Raw genomic sequence first — 16,738 nt, forward strand, 5'->3', positions numbered from 1 at the left:
GAGCCGTCTGGTTCCCATTAGCAAAGCCACTTTAAAATCTTGTTGCTTGTTGCAATCACTTTGTTTTCTAACATGTAACTAAAGGCCATTTTACCACTCTTTTACGTGACTGCTGCTTTCTACATTCTGAGCCATGCAAACAGAAATCAGGCATATGCATCTTGCTGATATGGGTATGTTGAAACCCTTTCCAAATACTTTTGCCAGTGGCTGCAGAAAAGCTTTTATATCAGTAAGAATGTGTATATTGGGCTTTCTTCCAGAAGCTGTGAGAGGGGCACAATATGTGCTGCCGGATTATTTTACCAACTGAATAAATGCCATCTCTTTTTTCAAATAAGAAACTTGGACTATGGCAGGAGAAGTATTTCACTGTATAAATGAGTTCTGCATATCCTGAGTGGGAACACGGTGCCCTCACTGGGTAGAGATGCTCAGATATATGCAAAGCACCCCAATATTTTTAATGTGGCAGATTTTAACTGTCCAATATCGCGCATGGTTTCCTCCCTGCCCTTGGATGAATTGGATTTTTAAAGAAGCAACTGAGACCGAGGGGAATATGTGAGGCCCGAGGGGGAAAATAAATCTTTACAAAATCTGAGGCTAGGCCTCTGATTTTGGGTCACATGATTGAAAATGTGAATCCTAGACTTTTACCCCCCCTACCCCGTTGTTCTGGGGGATGATTGGGCTATATGATGTTTTGTATAGGTTGATGGGTTATCACCATCAAAAGCCTCACTGAGGTACGTAGTCTGTCTATCTGCTGGTATGTCATTGGGGTATTTTTCCTTCACAGGATGAGAATGTACCAGGAACAACAGGTCTCCTCAAGAAATGCATCATCAGGCTTAAAACATAGTGTACAACAAAGGAAGGTATCATGTTAAAATGAAGCCTTCTGCTTGTAATTAGGAGATTGGTTGAGTGCTGTGCTGTACAGCTCTGGAAAAGCCATAGGCAGCAGCTGAAATGCCCTGGGAAGGACTGTAGTAGTCACCTTGGCACTCAGGAACCAGCCTGTGGCAAATTGCTTGTGTTCCCTGAAGCGAAATGTTGTGTGGACCCTGATGAGCTTGTCCTTCAAGACAGCTACCATCCCGACCTTGCTGTGCTTGGTGAGGTTACCACAGATCTGCTGTACAGATGGTGACCCCAGGGAGTCCATCTCCTGCATGCTGATCCGAATGCCTGAGCCAGTGGCGCTGTGCAGTGTGCGCAGCATCCTGTGGCTGCAGAGGCTGCAGAGCCAGCTTCTCCACTGGTCTCTTCTTAGAAGAAAATGTCCCTATACATTTATTCCTCTCCTTCCTTGCTGTAGGACTTCAGAAAAGGCAGAGTAGCATCTACCATACCTGCAACTCCATGACTGCTGGGATGGGAGCTGGGCAGTGGTAGATGCTGGGGCCACTGCAGATGCTGGTACCCATGGCAGATGCTGGTATCCACCACATGGGGCAAGCCTGCAGCACGCAACTGCTCTCTGCTCACCAGCAGGTAAAGCACCTCTCTCACATGCCCTTGTTAAAAATGCATGGGTTGCGGCATTGTGAGAAAGAAATCAATGCATTTCCATTGAATATGGTAAGTGTCTTTTGCTTTTGTGGGTAGCAATTCTAACCCTTTAATTGGCATTGACTGGTGATGACCAGGGTGTAGAGGGAGAGCCGGAAGCAGACAGTCTCTCAACCACAAAGTAGCAAGTGGCTTTGGGCTGGATTTTACTGCACCATAGAATTAAGCTGGTTTCTTCTGAAGCTTTCCTAGAAAAACCTTCTCCAGTTTGCCTCTTTGCTAGATGGAGTACAGGAGATGTTCGTTTGAGCTTGAATGGAGGTTAGTTTGGGATTTTTCTTTCCCATTGCTAGCAAATGGGACAGTGCTTTTGTTCCCAGACAGTTGTTAATTTTTAAAGCTGATGCCTCACTTTGACGTAGTGTTAAACATTTAAATGCACCGGTAGGGTGCCTTCTTCATATCAAACTCAGATGGCTCATCTGCAAAAATAACCCCCAAAACAAACTGAAAACAATTCTCTTCATATGCAGAAAACTCAGCCAAAAAAACTTTCTTCCTTCTGTGATCAAAGCAGGAACTATGTAGCTTGGTTTGTGCAATGGGGTTAGATTTTAATTCCTCCCTGTAACATATCTTCAGTCAATTGTCAGCCAAGAGATATGTTTGGATTTTTCATCCCCATGTGGATTTGTGGGAACACGCACTAAGAGACCAGATCAACGTTGTAACAGTGCCTGCATTGATCTAACGCAGTGTTTATGTGGATTCCAGCCATCGTTCATTTATTCTCCAGCATCCAGAGGCTATAATGGATTATTTTATACAATAATCATGATAGTACTTAGCTGTCGTCTAGCATTTGCAAGGCATTTTATGAAGATGGTCAATATAATTATGTTCATTTTACAGCTGGAAAACAGAGGCACAGAAACGTGAAGTGATTTGTCCAGGTCTATGAGCACCACAGCAGTGATGGGACTAGGTAGAAGATCCAGGTCCCAGGAGGCCCAGAGCAGGACTCTGGCTGGTGTGTCCTGGCCAAGCTGTTAAAATGAACCCGTTCTTTTCCACTTAGATAGAACTGTGCAAGGTCAGCCCCCTGCAACTCTGGGATCCATGCCCACCCTGGAGACCCATGCCCTGGGAGGGGAGTATCTCCCCAAGAGCGAATGGCTGCTGAAGGATACAGACCGTGTGGTTTTCAAAAAAAAAACCCAATTGCTCTTTCCTTTGGTCACTGCAAAAACTATGTGGAGGTGCACCCAAAAGGGACGTGACTATGTCTTCTCTCCCCCAGATGCCTTTTCTGTTTGGGAAATCCTGTCTCTGAGATTTGACTGGAGCCTTACTGGTGTCTGGGATATCTGCTCTGGCAGCTCCTTTCTCCACTGACTCACTGCACCTTCACCTCTCCTGGAGCTGCTTTCTCTGGTGGCCTAAGGAAACTGGTCCCATCCTCCACCACAGCCTCTCTCATTGAGTCCAAGGGGATTTGGGAGTGCAGCACGGCCACCTGTGACAACTCCCCCCCTCCCATCCCATCCACAGTTCGTGACAAGGTACAAGAATACAGTGGCTTTCTAATACCAAGCTGAAATTGAGATCTGAACCCAGATGAAGGCGGTGGGCTGTCACCAACACCACAGAGCTCCTGTGCTTGGGGGTAACAGGCTTTACACATTGGGAGTCTGTGGAAAGCTTATTTTACTGCCTTAAACTCAGTCTAAACCATCTGTGCTTACAAACTGGGCCCCACCTAGCTTGTACTGTCTCTGCAGCATACGCTTAACAGCTACTTATGGGCGCTTCCCTGCACACAAGCCCTGCCTGCAGGGGACGGGAACACGGGTGTTAAGCGTTGTTAGCTTTTCCCTTCCACAGTCCTTGTAACTACAGGATAAAATTGTGTGTGTGCTTAACCCACGCCCCTTCCCAGGCCCAGCATGGACTCCTGTCCTGTATTTACAGTCGTCTTCAGCATCCAGCAGCTGTCAAGCATGAGCCCTTCCCAGCCCCTGCTTTGAGTACTGGAAATGTTATTTTCCCTTTGCAGCTGACATGAGTGTATGCCTGGCATCAAGGTATATAGCAAGACATCCAACAGGGGACTCTGAAAGGAGAAAAAGTTGCTTGTTTGGAAAGGTGTTTTGGCAGGTTTCTAAATGAGATACAGGTCATTTGAGAGCTTGTGATGTGAAGCAGAAACGGCTCCCAGCCCTTCCCCCTGCTTCTGCAGTGCTTGCTTCCCGAGCCTTTAGGCATCTGCAAATGCAAGAAATACTTGAAATTACTGAAATTGGAAGAGGCAGTTTGGTAGCTCATATTTCTTGAAGTACATGAAACTCCGGTAAGTTACTGGCTTGATAAAGTGGATAAAGCATAATCCCAGTGCAGACCATAAATAGTTTGCCTACTCCCAGCAATGAGAGGGAAAGAGGGGAAGAGGGTAGAGAAAGTGGGGCTTATGGGTTGATTAGGGAGAGAGGTTTCCCACAAATATTGTATGATTTGCTCACACCTTCACCATATGTGAAATCAGGGGTCTGTGACAATTTCCCAATTCCTGAAAACACAGTTACTCAATTCAGAAGCCGCAGTGGGTTTGCAGGAGAGGTCTGCTCCCATGTGGAGCCCACCATCCTCACGGGGCGGGTCCTTGATTTTATTAAACCGACCCTAACCTCGTGCAACTGCATTCCCCGAAGCAGATAGCTGGCTTTTCCCTTCCCATCTTGCTGTACCCTCCATTTCCAAGTCACTAGGGTACCTATGCTGGACTGCACCGCACCACATCGGAGCCCCAAGGGGTGATGAAACAGGTGATGAAACACACCTCGTGACCAAGTTGGGAAATGTCTGTTCTCATCACCCGATGCTCTCTACTGTTATTTTTTTAAAAAATACTTTTAATCTTTCAAAAGTTTGTATTATATGTTGCTATATCTACAGTTTACTCTTTCTTTTCTTTTTTTTTAATGTAAACTTCTAGCAAGAATGGTCCCTTGTCTCTCCCATGTATCAAGATACATTTTGTTGTTGAACCTGGTAGACTGCAGTGATGTAATATCTCTCTGCAAGGAAAAACACTGACATGATATAAGTTTTTCTGAGTTCTTACCAGGGTTGGAGCAAGTTAGTTTTTTGGGGGTTTTTTTTGCTAATTTATTTATGGGCATTTCAGCAATACTTTTGGTCAGTGAAGGAATGAATAGAATGCTGAAATATTAAAAAAAAAAAATGAGGTGAAGAAAACTTGCAAAAGAAGTTGCAAGTGCTAGGACAAAGGAACAGGAACAGCGCAGTACAGCTCAGTTCCTTAAATGTTATCTTATGTCAAAATGTCTAGTTTTTGTTTTCTTATTTTTAATGGAAGAAAAAAAAACCCTTCATATTAAAATTACTTCTTTTGTGTGCTTTTCTAGTGGTTTGCCTACAAACAGAAAGTTCTTACTTAATATCAGGGAATTGTATTAGTCTCTTATCTTAATTATGCTTTGTAATTATGTAGGCCTGCGGCTCACTAATGCCTTCCTCAATTATTGTGGGGGGAAGCGGAAAAAATCCTTGCCTGCTTAAATAAGAAAGGAGTGAGCTTGGGAACCCGTGTGCAAAGCTCCTTCTCCTGGAACTGGGCTGGAATGTGGTGATGGAAGAACTGTTCCCCACTGAGATGGTGACGGCTGCCCATAGCCCACCCACCCACCAGCCAGTGTGGTACCAAGTGAGCTCTGTGAAGCGAGGGAGGCCCCAGGAGATGCAGGGAGCAGGACCTCAGCTGTGGCGGTGTGCATGCTGGGGATGGGAGCTTGTGGTGCAGAAGAGATCTCCTACGTGGATGGCAAGGTTGTTTGTCTGCAAACGCCCCCTTAAGAAAAAAAAAAAAGCATTAGATGGGGAAATTGAGAAAGTCTTTACCTAGGACTTTCCTTCGTCAAGTAGCGCTGTCTGGGAATAGGCTTAACTGTCATCGGGCTTTTTTAATAGCAGGAATGTAAGTAAGCCCTAAGTACTGGCAAGAGGCAGAGGTGTGAATGGGTTTTACAATAACCTTCTGTAGTCCCTTTTTTTCCCCTCTATTTTAAAAGAAGTTCACATGAGTGGGGGGAAGTGGAGAGCATGGCTCACGTCCTTCTCCCCTCCTTTCCTTCACATGTTCACCAGAGGGAAAGGTCATACTGTAGAACTTGTACCTCCTAAAATTGCATATAAAAGTATGTGTGGACTACAGTATCATAAAGAATCATATTTAAACCCCCAAAATACTAATTTTCTTTTAAAATGAGGACTGACTTTTAAATTGTAAACAAGGACTAATGAATACAGCCCCCAGGAGAGAGCAGACACACTGTGTGGCACATGGGGGTCCAAGTGAGTGCCAGATTCAGCTTGTCACCTCCTCGCAGCATCAGGATGCAGCAAGTGTGGTTGCCTAATGGTGGGGCTGAGCCCCTGCAAACAGCCAACAAGATTTTGAGCACTCCACTCCTTGAGGGGACAAAATGTTCATTCTAAGACTACCAAGTAGTAAGAGGATTCCAGCAGTAACAGACAGAAAGAAGCAATTGCTTAAGATGGTGGAGTAACTTCAAGCATTTTTATGCTGGACAACCTCCCAAGTGAAGAGTGAAGGGCTGGCTAACTCAACAGCCACTGCTGATCTCAAACACATTTGTTGCTTTAGGTTTCACCTTTAAATGATTTTCTCATATACCCATGCATATATCCCTTATGCAGGTTTGTTGTGTTTTGGGTGGGAATGGAAATTACCACTGGCTGAACAGAGTCTTGTCTCTGTCCTCCGGGAAGCCTGCTGTTCCTGTTTCTTTTAGTTCTGATCAAAACGTAGTGTGTACGTGTAATCTTATTGCACGTAAAGCGTGCAAACGCTGCTACACTTTTTTGGAGTGGTATAGCAAATTGTGAGAAGCACCTACATCTACTGGCTAGGGGCTAACTGTGTATGTATTCTGCTTGGCTGTGTATAAGCTTTTAGTACTGCCTAAGATAAAATGAGACAGAGATGCCAGTCCAGTCCACTAAAAAATGATTGGGAGCACCTTTTTATTCTTTACATTTGTAGCAAAGAAAAGGTTAGGTTAGATGTTAGGAAGGCTGTTTCAAGCAGTAAGATTATTTGGACTCGGAAACAGACCATTGAGGGAGGTTCTAGTCTTCATCATGGATGGTTTTAAGAAAAGAAGACATTAAAACCTGTCAGGATTCACGTAGATGTTGCAGTTAATCCTTCCTTAGAGCAAATGACAAGATCCAACAACTTGAGAAGACAGTAAGTGCTGCTGCATTGGCTGTGCAGACCTCTGAACCAGGCTGCACTTGCAAACTGGTGGTAATGACCTCGGCTGGGGTGAGAGTAAGAGCCTGAACCAAAGGACTGCCTTGGGAGGTCTGGTCCCGTCTCTGCAGTGCAGTATCTTGTCTCGCACAGCCGCCAACAACAGACCCATGAGGAACCAAGTGATTACGAAGTGCTTCTTCCCTGGCACAACCTTCCCATTTCTGGCAAACAGCTGTTGAGAAACTTTGAGATGAAGATTGCATGTGCAGCATTGTCTTTAATAGTTACCAGTGGCCTTAGCCTCCAGGGATTTGTCAGATCTCTTTCTGAAATCGTTTATGCCCTTGGCTTCCAAAACGTACCATGGCCATGGGCTCCACAGCTTCATTATATGTGGTGAGATTTGGTTTTGGCTGGCAGTTTCTCTGAGCATCCCTGGTTAGTGGCTTCTGAGAAATCCCAAGTAATCACTCCCCTCCATGCCAGGCATAAGTCTACACATCTCTAATGCACATCTGCTCTCAGGGCATAGGGGCTGCAGGAAGAAAATTTGGAACAGTTTTGAGCTCAGTGGGAAGTAGGAGCTGCTGCTTTTGCGCAGCAGAGGAGTGCAGCCAGGCAGCTGCCCCTGGCTAAGCAGTAGTTGCCCAGAATTCAGGGGCAGCCCTTTTACTCAAGCTGATCAGCTGAACCCTTCCTCTCTGTGGGGCAATAGCTCCTGCTGAGTCCTTGCTGGGGGTCGTAATGCGGCTAGATGACAAAACCAGCAGGATGGAGCTGATTGGGGAAAAAGCGGGTGGTGTGGCATCTGGCTGCCTCTCCCACTCATGCTGGAGGCACCACCAATGCCCCCCTTCCAGCTAGCGAGCTGGTGGCCTCATTGCATCACTCATCCCCACTCCTTTCCGTGTTATACGTGCTTGAGGAGCAACACCAGAGTCGTCATCTTGAGCCTGCTTGTCTAAAAGGTTGGCAGCAGTCGCCCAGTGGCCCTGCAGGGACAGTGCTACCTGATGCCACTACTCGGTTCCTTCTTTGATGGGTGTCGTCTTCACAGCAGACTGCACGCAGGCTGCAGCCCCAAAGGCTCCTCTGCCAGGGATGTGCATTTCACGCCTGCTTTACAGGTACAGGATTACAGTCTTGCTTTGTAAATTAACCCCCTGTGATTAGAAACATTAGCACTCCAACTTCCCCAGCAACATAAGCAAGGCCCTCATAAGGTTTGCTGCTTTTTCCTAGCAGTCAGAGATCTCCCTAGCACTGGGAGATCCTGTGACTGCTGCTTTTGATCTGAGCTGTTATTGCAGTACAGCAATTTTGAATACAGAAATCGCATGGAGTGGCCTGATCCTAGGTACATTCCTGTTCTATCCAGCAACGAGTTTGCTGTCATGGTTTTCCCTAAAGCTCTCAAGAAGATGCCATTTGCAGGCAATTGGGTGGGGAAGGAAAGAATTGCGGCACTTACTGCTCTCCCCATACAACTGCCAATGTCCCATTCACTTAAATTTGCCCTGAACACCTTTTTAAAATGTGCTTCGGATTTCCCTCTTTCAGAGTTTTTGCTGGCACTTATCATCCTGGAATGGTACTTAATCAGTCCCTGTCTGAATTCTCTGTAAAGATGACTGATATCCATGTCTCCAACAAGCTGAAAATTTCCACCTCGCCCCAGCCTTTGACATATAAAGGGACTTTGTTTTCTTCAGTGGATGTTTTTGTCTAATAGGCAAATGACCCTGGCTGTAAGGCTTGCAGAGTGGGGTTACAGCTGCAGACACCTGCCTTTCAGCCCAGGGCAGGAGAGGTGTGGTGCCCATTCTGGATTAAAGCTGAGGAATGTCTCCGAAGTTCACCCCATGTAGGCACTGGACATGTTGCAGGGGTGTGTTTCCCTCCAAACTGTTTGATCCCGTCTTTTCCCAGGGCAATTTCAAGAACGAAGTCACCCTGCCTCAGGATTACTTTCAGATGTCCTTCCAAATCGCGCTGAAGCTTGCTTCGGGACACAGCAGCCAGGGTATCCACACCTAGGCAGGCAAGATCCTTCAGGCACCGAAGATCACTGGGGATCCAGAATGGCCACTCTGCACTGATTTGACCTTTCAGCCCTTTCAATGAGAAGGTAATTAGTCTTCTGAAGAAATGAGTCAGAAGCTCTGGCTGCCACTTTCAAAAGCTTAAACTAGCCCGGTGCTGCTGACATGCCTTTGGTGTGTCCAACTGTCGCAACATCTTCTGAACTGGTAGCGTGACTGGGAATCAAACTGCCGTGTGCGAGGTGATGTTCGTCTTGTTGCGACTACAAAATCTCTAGTAAGGCCCAATATTTTGCTTTCTGAATTAAAACAAGAAATGTCCCCAACCTCTTTTGAAGTATAAACTGGCTTTGAGTCAGTAATACGAATGCCCAAGTCTGCATGCAACCTGAGACAGCTGTCCACTTCTCATTTCTCCTGTTCTTCTCGAAGCATGGTTAATGCTGTAGCCTAAAAATGATGCAACACCTAAGGCTGGTGTTGACCTCTGAAGCACCGTTTATTTACAAAGGTTGGTGAACAAAACCACCCAGCTCACTTGTTCCGTCCTCCCTGGATGCCCACCTTGTGTCTCTGTGAAACCCAACAAACCGTTTACTAGAAAACCTCACAAATTTGGACTTTCCCTGAGTTTGGCCTGCTGTCACGTGTGCTCAGCGCGAGCAGTTGTGGCCCTTTGTGAAAGCGTAGGGACAGGGTCAGGTAAATGGAGTCTGTTAGAAAAACAACTCCCAAGGGGTTCGGTCCGGGAGGTGCCTTCCTTCTCCTACCACATGTAAACGTGAATTTTGAACAGCCACTGCACTGAAGTGCTGAAGACACCAGAGGGCTCTACTGCGAGACGTACAGCTGGATTGCCACAAAGTCCGTAGGATTTTGCTCTCAAGGCATGCTCTCATTTTTGACGATCCCCCCGCAAAGACCAGCTGCTGCCAGCAGTGTGGGCCTCAACTTCTTACTTGCAGCATGGCAGTGGCTCTAGTTCAGGTTGCTCCTGTCCTCAGCTCCACTATCTTTTTATCAGGATATGGTGCCGTTCGGGATTTCTGTGGAAACGTATGTGCATAGTACATCTTGCAGGAGGTCCAAGGCTATGCTGAGAAACCAGTTTCTGACAGGACTCGACTTAATCTGCAAGACAACCCCTTCCCGGTGCTTTCAGTGGTGTCATAGTTTTCCTCAACCTGTTTGACAAATGAGCCAACCTGTAGTTGTGTTCATGCCTATCCTGTAGGAAGTTTATGTTGAAGGATCGCCAGGCTTTGCTCATTTGGATGGGGAAATCTCTTACATGACTTGCCTTGTCTGCTCAAGAATTTTGGCCGCCTCTGTTGGCATGATAGAGAAATGTGGAAATGTGTTTGCTAGGCTTTTTATCCTTAAAGGGATAGAATTTCACTGGCATTTTACACTTAAAAGGATATAACATTTCTTCAAATCCAGAATGCACAAGCCTATACATTCTCAGTCTGTTGCCTGGGATATTAGCCAGGCAACTCCTAATAACACTAAAACCTAGCCGTGTAAGATCAGTTGGGGATAAATTGTCCGTATATTGCACAAGAAATCTTAATGTGCAATGGAAACATACCCTAAGCCCAACACAAATCTTACTTGTCAAAGCCTTTGTGATATTTAGAGGGTTAATTTCGAGAATGTCTAAGGGCTTTACTGGTCTTGTTTTAATGGTTTGGAAATTGCTTTTCCTGACTCGAGTGATGCCTGGTATTCTTCCGTGGCAGTTTATGCTCTGCTTCTTGACTGTCTCCTGCTACCTGTGTGTGTGTCTGTACCCCACTCCATTTGCCTGTAGCAACAGCAGGAAACTGCCGGTGGGGAAAACCAGCGAGGGCTGGAGCGGGACGCCGGTGGATGTGCCGGGGGGTCGGCGGTGGTGGATGCAGCAGAGCCGTGCTTCGCGCCGGGCTGCTCCCAGCCCAGAGGCACAGGGGACGCGGGGCGCGGGAGCCCGCACTCCTCCCCGAGCCTCGCCCCGCACCCGGCTGCCCGCGGGGCCACCGCCGGATTAACGGGTCTTCATTTTGCAGTGCGCAGTCTCCGCCTTCGGGACCGGACCGCGGGGTCCTGCCTGCGCGCAGGCTGCAGCGCGGCTGGGGGCTGCACCCCCGGGCGGCACCGGGACGCGCCGGCCGCCGCGGCGCGGCGCGGCGCGGGTCCGGGCGGCACCGCGGCCCCTCCCGCCCCTCGCTGCGCGGTGCGGCGCGCCGGGGCTCCGCGCCCCGCGGAGGCGAGGGGAGGCGCCGCCAAGAGCAGGGTGCCGGCCCATTGGCCGCCGGGCGCGGCGCTTTGCATATGTCTCCGCCCTCGAGCCACCCCATTGGCCGCGAGCCGGAGGCGCTTTGCATGGCCCCGCCCCTCGCGCGCCGCCTGGCCGGCGCTGCGCTGCGGTGCGGTGTCGGGCCGGCGGCGCGGCGCAGTGCAGGAGTCGGAGCAGGGCCGGGCGCGGAGTGGGGCCGTGGCCGGCAGCGGGGCGCGGGCAGCACCGGCGGCGTCTGGCGGAGCCGAGCCGAGCAGGGTGGCAGCGGCCGGCGGGTTTCGGCGCGCCCCCTTGCTGTTCTCTTCTTCCCCCCCCCCCCCCCCCCCCCACCCGTTCCCCGCCACCGCTTTCCTGTGAGCCGCTCCCCGCCCGGGTCCCGCGGGTGCAGCATGAAGTGCAGCGATGGCCCGGAGAGGTAAGACGGCGGTGAGGACGCTGGAAGACCTGACGCTGGACTCCGGGTATGGTGGCGCGGCGGACTCGGTGCGCTCCTCCAACTTGTCGCTGTGCTGCTCGGATTCGCACCCCGCGTACCCCTATGGAGGAAGCTGCTGGCCGCACCTAACTGACTCCATGCACAGTCGGCACAACAGCTTCGACACCGTCAACACCGTCCTAGCGGAAGACTCCGAGGTGCTGGACTGCGCGGGGCAGCAGTGCTCCCGGCTCCTGCCCGACCTTGAGGAGGTCCCCTGGAGCCTGGAGGAGGTGGAGGCGCTGCTGCTGCCGCCGCCGCGCCGGGAGCAGCGGGCGCCGGGCGCTGCTGCCGCCGCCGCTAGCCCCGGGAGCCGGGATGCGGCGGCGCGGCTCTCGACGCTGGTGAGCCGGGCGCTGGTGCGCATCGCCCGGGAGGCGCAGCGGCTGAGCCTCCGCTTCGCCAAGTGCACCAAGCACGAGGTGCGGAGCGCCATGGAGATCGTCCTGGGCTGGACGCTCTCGGCCCGCTGCACGGCGGCCGCCCTCGGCGCCCTCTCCCTCTACAACATGAGCGGCAGCGGCGGCGACCGCTTCAGCCGCGGCAAGTCGGCGCGGTGCGGGCTGGCCTTCTCCGTGGGCAAGTTCTACCGCTGGATGGTGGACAGCCGGGTGGCCCTGCGCATCCACGAGCACGCCGCCATCTACCTCACCGCCGGCACCGAGAGCCTCTTCCGCGACATCCACGCCCGGGTGCTGGCCGGCCCCGCCGCCCCGCTCCCGCCGCCCGGCCGCCCTCCGGCCGCCGCCGCCCCGGCCGAGAAGGAGAAGGAGGGCGGCGAGGCGCCCCGGTTCACCCTGGAGGCGTTGGAGCAGACGGTCAACAACGACCCCGAGCTCTGGGGCTTGCTGCAGCCCTACCAGCACCTCATCTGCGGCAAGAACGCCAGCGGTGAGTGCGGCCGCGGGGCGGGACCGGGCGCCACCGACCACCTGTTGCGCCGGGGCGGGACCCCCCCCCCCCCCCGCTTCGGGCGCCCTCCCGTTCGTCCGTCCGTACCCCTGGGCGTGGGGCGGGCCGCACCGCCGAGGTGGCCGGTGAGGGAGGAGGGGGGGATCAGCGCGGTGGGTTTCCCCCCTTCTCGGTAGTGCCCGGCCCGGAGCTGCCGAGCATCCCCGCCTGGCTCTGCCGGCCTCGGGAGGGGTATGTGTGTGTGTGTGTATTTCGGGGCAGCTGGCAGGGGTGCGGGCGAGGGCTGGGTGATAGACATCGTTCAGAGCTTCAGTTTTCCACAGGAAATGGCAGAAGCGCAGCTGAGCGCTCGCAAGCGAGATCAAACTTTGTTACATATGCAGTGGTTTGGCCAGAGATTGCGTGGTTGGCGCTGAAATGCAGTCTTTCTGGACAGATTTCATTCATGTTGCTGCTTGTTTACCCAGAGCTTGACACAGATGCAACACGGTGATGCATCAACTTCCTGGGGATTTTTTTTTTTTTCCTTTTTTAAACCAAGAGTCCAATATTTTTAACAGGTTATCGTTCGGTGGAGCAGGATCCCAAAGTTGACGTTTCTTATTTCAGCTCCCTATGTTTGTCAGGGAAGGGAAAATGGAACGAGCCGCGTCTCGGGGAGTTGGAGTTAAAATCGATTGGTTTCCTCCTGCCTTCTCCTAAGCGTGCACAGGCACATGCAAACACTCTTATTAACCTTAAATACAAAACGCTTGTCAAGCTGAGATGCAAATATGGGGGGCGGGGGGGGGGGGGGGGGGAAGGAAGGGAACTGGGAGAACAAGGATAACTGGAAGCCTAGATCAGGTCTACAGATAAGCCCTGTCAAGTTGTTATAGCCACAGAGGATGCATTACAGCTAATTAGCTATTGTGTTGAGACACCTTCACTCCCATAAGAGACCCAAAGGCGGATGCCAAGCAGGAGCGAAAGAAAGGGGCAAATCCTCCTCCCCGGTGGAAGTAGACGCGGCTCTGTTCTGTTCCTCTGGCGGTTTTACTCCAGCCGTGGATGTCCTCCCCAGAGGCTCCACTGAACCTCCCCTCGAAATGCATCTGCTGTCGGGGGCATGTGTTGCAGGACCCTTGCGCTTCGTCCTAGCGCGGTTGCAGGCAGGCGTGTCTTCCCCAGGAGTGCCACCGGGTTTTTTTTTTCCTCGAGTCCTGGTACAGTGCCTGTAGGTTTCAGATGGCACTGTGTTGCGTTTCTGACATTGCAGCACTGGCTGTGCAGGCTCCTACTGAGCCTTTCATTTTGTTTTGCGGCTCTCTCTAACTCCTTCTGTATCAGCTCAGTGGATTTAAATGAACTTCATTCTGACCCTCATCTATCTGCCTTCTAGGGACATAATTCAGAGTTTTTCTCTCCATTTTGTTGTAGCTTTACCTGGCACAGATCTCCTTGGTAGCTCAGTCCTGACTTGAGCAAATGGCATTTTGCTAAGATGTTTGAGTCCGACCCTAGCAAGTTGTCCATTTTGTTTTGCCTCTCTCCCTGTGTCATTATATTTTTCTATGCAAACAACTGTAACATTGTTTTGCTTTTTAGCATCTTATAATATGTACTTTGGCATCCTGTCGTATATATTTAGTTACAGGTGCAAACAAGAGTCAGGCCTTCTTGTAATAAAAGCCATTTTTTTTATTGCTGTTTACATGTATTTAGATTTAATCCAAGGACGCGTTGCATGCTCTTAAGTACTTTCATGGCAACTAAACCAGCTGTAATAAACCATTAAACACATTAGCCTGTTTCTTCACCGGTGAGATATGTATCTGTTTATATAGTCCTCACGATTTTGATGTCTGAGTGCTCCATGGCTGGTTGCAAATGTTTCCTTCTCAGGCACTTAAAAGGTGGGGAAATCTGATGTGAGAGATTATTTGACCTGCTCGAAACTATTTGGGCAGTCTGTGGTAGGAGGCTAGGACTGCTGGAAGCTACATCTCTAATAGTGGTGTAACCACAGGTTCATCCTTCCTCTGTACTCAGTACTTGAAACACCGTGATAAAGCAGCTTAATAGGTAGCAGCTTCTCGCATCTCTGCGCTACTTCAGGAAAAGAGACAGGTCTTGTGCTCTGGAGGTTTGATAAATCAGGGTGTTGTTCCTCAGCTGGGTGGCATGTGGACCTGCAGGCTCTGAAATTGTTGGATTTGGTCCATCAGACATGGATGAGAAGCAGTGGTGGGGTCCTTTCTGGATATACCAGGGCCAATATGGTTTGAATGAAAGGAGTGGGGGGAAAGGAAAGCAGTGCAAAAGCAGACCCCCTAGCAGTACCTTATCTGCAGGCAGTTCTTTTGAGGAAGAGGTGGTGTCTCTCTGGCAGGCAAATGTTAAACCTTTAAAAATTTTCCAGGCTAAGTTCAACACCTTAAATTCCATCTGGACAGTGAAACAGGCAACCCGTGAAGATCATGGGATGCAAGTATGCAAGGAACATGAGTTTGTTCATGATGCAGTCTGAGATTGCTCTAATACAGTTTGTGAACATGAGTGTTGGGGAAGATGGTCTGAGAATCTGCAAGACACAAACCAGCCTTTCAGGGCTTCCCTGTCAGCTGTGCAGAGCATTTAGTGGTTTCAGCTGAGGTTTTATAACCTGGTGTCATACTCAGTCATCTTGGAAGCGACTGAATAAGATCAGTATTGCAAGATAACCTTCTCCTTCCTATAAATGATGGTCATGTGCCTTCAGCCAAAGAAGATGTCTGAGCCAGCTCTTTCGGTGGGTGCTTCAGCCTGCTGGGCTTGTCTCGGGTGCGTCTGGCCTGAGCTTGGACTGCTGCCTCAACAGGAGCTCCGCTCTCTAACAGGTTGCCCGCTCATTCCTTATGTGGAGTTTGAAGGCACGAAGGTGGTGGCACTCCTTTGTGCATGGCAGGCAGCAGGCCACACGTCCTTGATAAGCCTCTTGATAACCTCTTGTGTGGGACTGGGGTAGGGATGACAAAAGAGAAGCAGGCAGTGGTGTTGGGAGCAAGCCGTTGGAGTAAGCCAGTAGCTGCTGGCATCTTGTCTGAGCTTACCCCAGTTACTATATCAGAAAGAATAGACCTTAAAGGCACTTTGAGGTAGTAAATTTTTTTTCCCCCCTGTGCAACCAGAATTTTAATGCCATGGTTGAATGAAAATTAAAAACTTTACGTTTGGGATTTCATTGGCACTCAAATGTTTCAATTACGAGCTCCATCTGAACAGCACAGTACACGTTTTACATCCTATAACAGTCGCGTGGAGTGTTATTTCCCTTGAAATAGTAGGAGCAAAATATTGTGTACTCAATGAAAGGCAGTAAAAGCTGGCACCTCTGTGGTTTAAGCTATATTATTTTTGTTTCTTTATTGCTCATCAAACCCCTACTTTTAGGCCAGATCTGAGAGCTGCTTTGAGATGACTGGGAAGTTTTCCCGGGTCTTGGATCCAGTGCAAATCATAGGATTAGGTCCATGTATTTCATTTTCACAGGGGATGCTTGGATGGCAGGTCCAAGTAGCTCAGAGTCACCTACACTGTATTATAAAGGTTGCCTTTTACCAGGTGGAGTAGTGGTATTAGACAACACTTAGATGAATATAGAATTCCTGTTTCAGTCTTGAAGGTCTCCTTATGTGGCAGGACTTGTGGTGGGAAGGGCACAGGCCACGAGGGAGACAGCCAGGGAGCTGGGGATCGTGGGGAGGAGGTTTCTACAGAGCAGCCAGCGTGCACAACTCTGCCTTGTCTGTTTGTGTATAGCTACTAAAAATAGTTATTTGGAACCCAACTGTGTCCCTGTGGTTTCTTCCTATTCTTAATATTATTTAGAGAGGAAGACACAACAACTAGGAAGAAACCCAGGATTAGGTCAGGCTTGGCTGACACGTGTCAGCTAACCTCGGTTTAACCTCAGCCTCTTCTCCTAATCCAGGCGAACTAGAGGGACTCAAGAGCAAATGAGCAGTACCAGTACATTAGCACAGCTTAGCCAAATCAGTTAATGCTTTTAAGTTCCGATACATATGTATACATAGGTGTGTGTCTATAGAGACCATACCCTTCCTTTACTCACAGGCATACTGTTATCTATTACTTCCCTGCTTTCTATTGTAATCGAACCATTCAAGATGCTATTACAGCTTTTGGGGCAATGTAAAAATCAATCTAAAACTTATTTCAGCTAAGATGATAGA

At 49.6% G+C, this 16,738-nt stretch overlaps 1 protein-coding gene across 5 annotated transcripts in view; it reads left to right on the forward strand.

The window, feature by feature from the left end:
- The first annotated feature begins 11,539 nt into the window (after window positions 1-11,539).
- Window positions 11,540-16,738, forward strand: part of ABTB3 (ankyrin repeat and BTB domain containing 3) — a 184,588-nt gene continuing 179,389 nt past the window's right edge. For 2 of the 5 annotated variants that reach the window (XM_086468449.1, XM_086468458.1), the window contains exon 1: window positions 11,540-12,503. In XM_086468449.1, coding sequence (XP_086324575.1) covers window positions 11,540-12,503 — 964 coding nt within the window. Of the gene's footprint in view, window positions 12,516-16,738 lie in introns of all 5 variants that reach the window. The other 3 variants (XM_086468466.1, XM_086468482.1, XM_086468476.1) reach the window with 3 other exon arrangements.

Source organism: Leptosomus discolor, chromosome 1 (assembly GCF_034619465.1).
Source record: "Leptosomus discolor isolate bLepDis1 chromosome 1, bLepDis1.hap2, whole genome shotgun sequence".
NCBI classification, from domain to species: domain Eukaryota; kingdom Metazoa; phylum Chordata; class Aves; order Leptosomiformes; family Leptosomidae; genus Leptosomus; species Leptosomus discolor.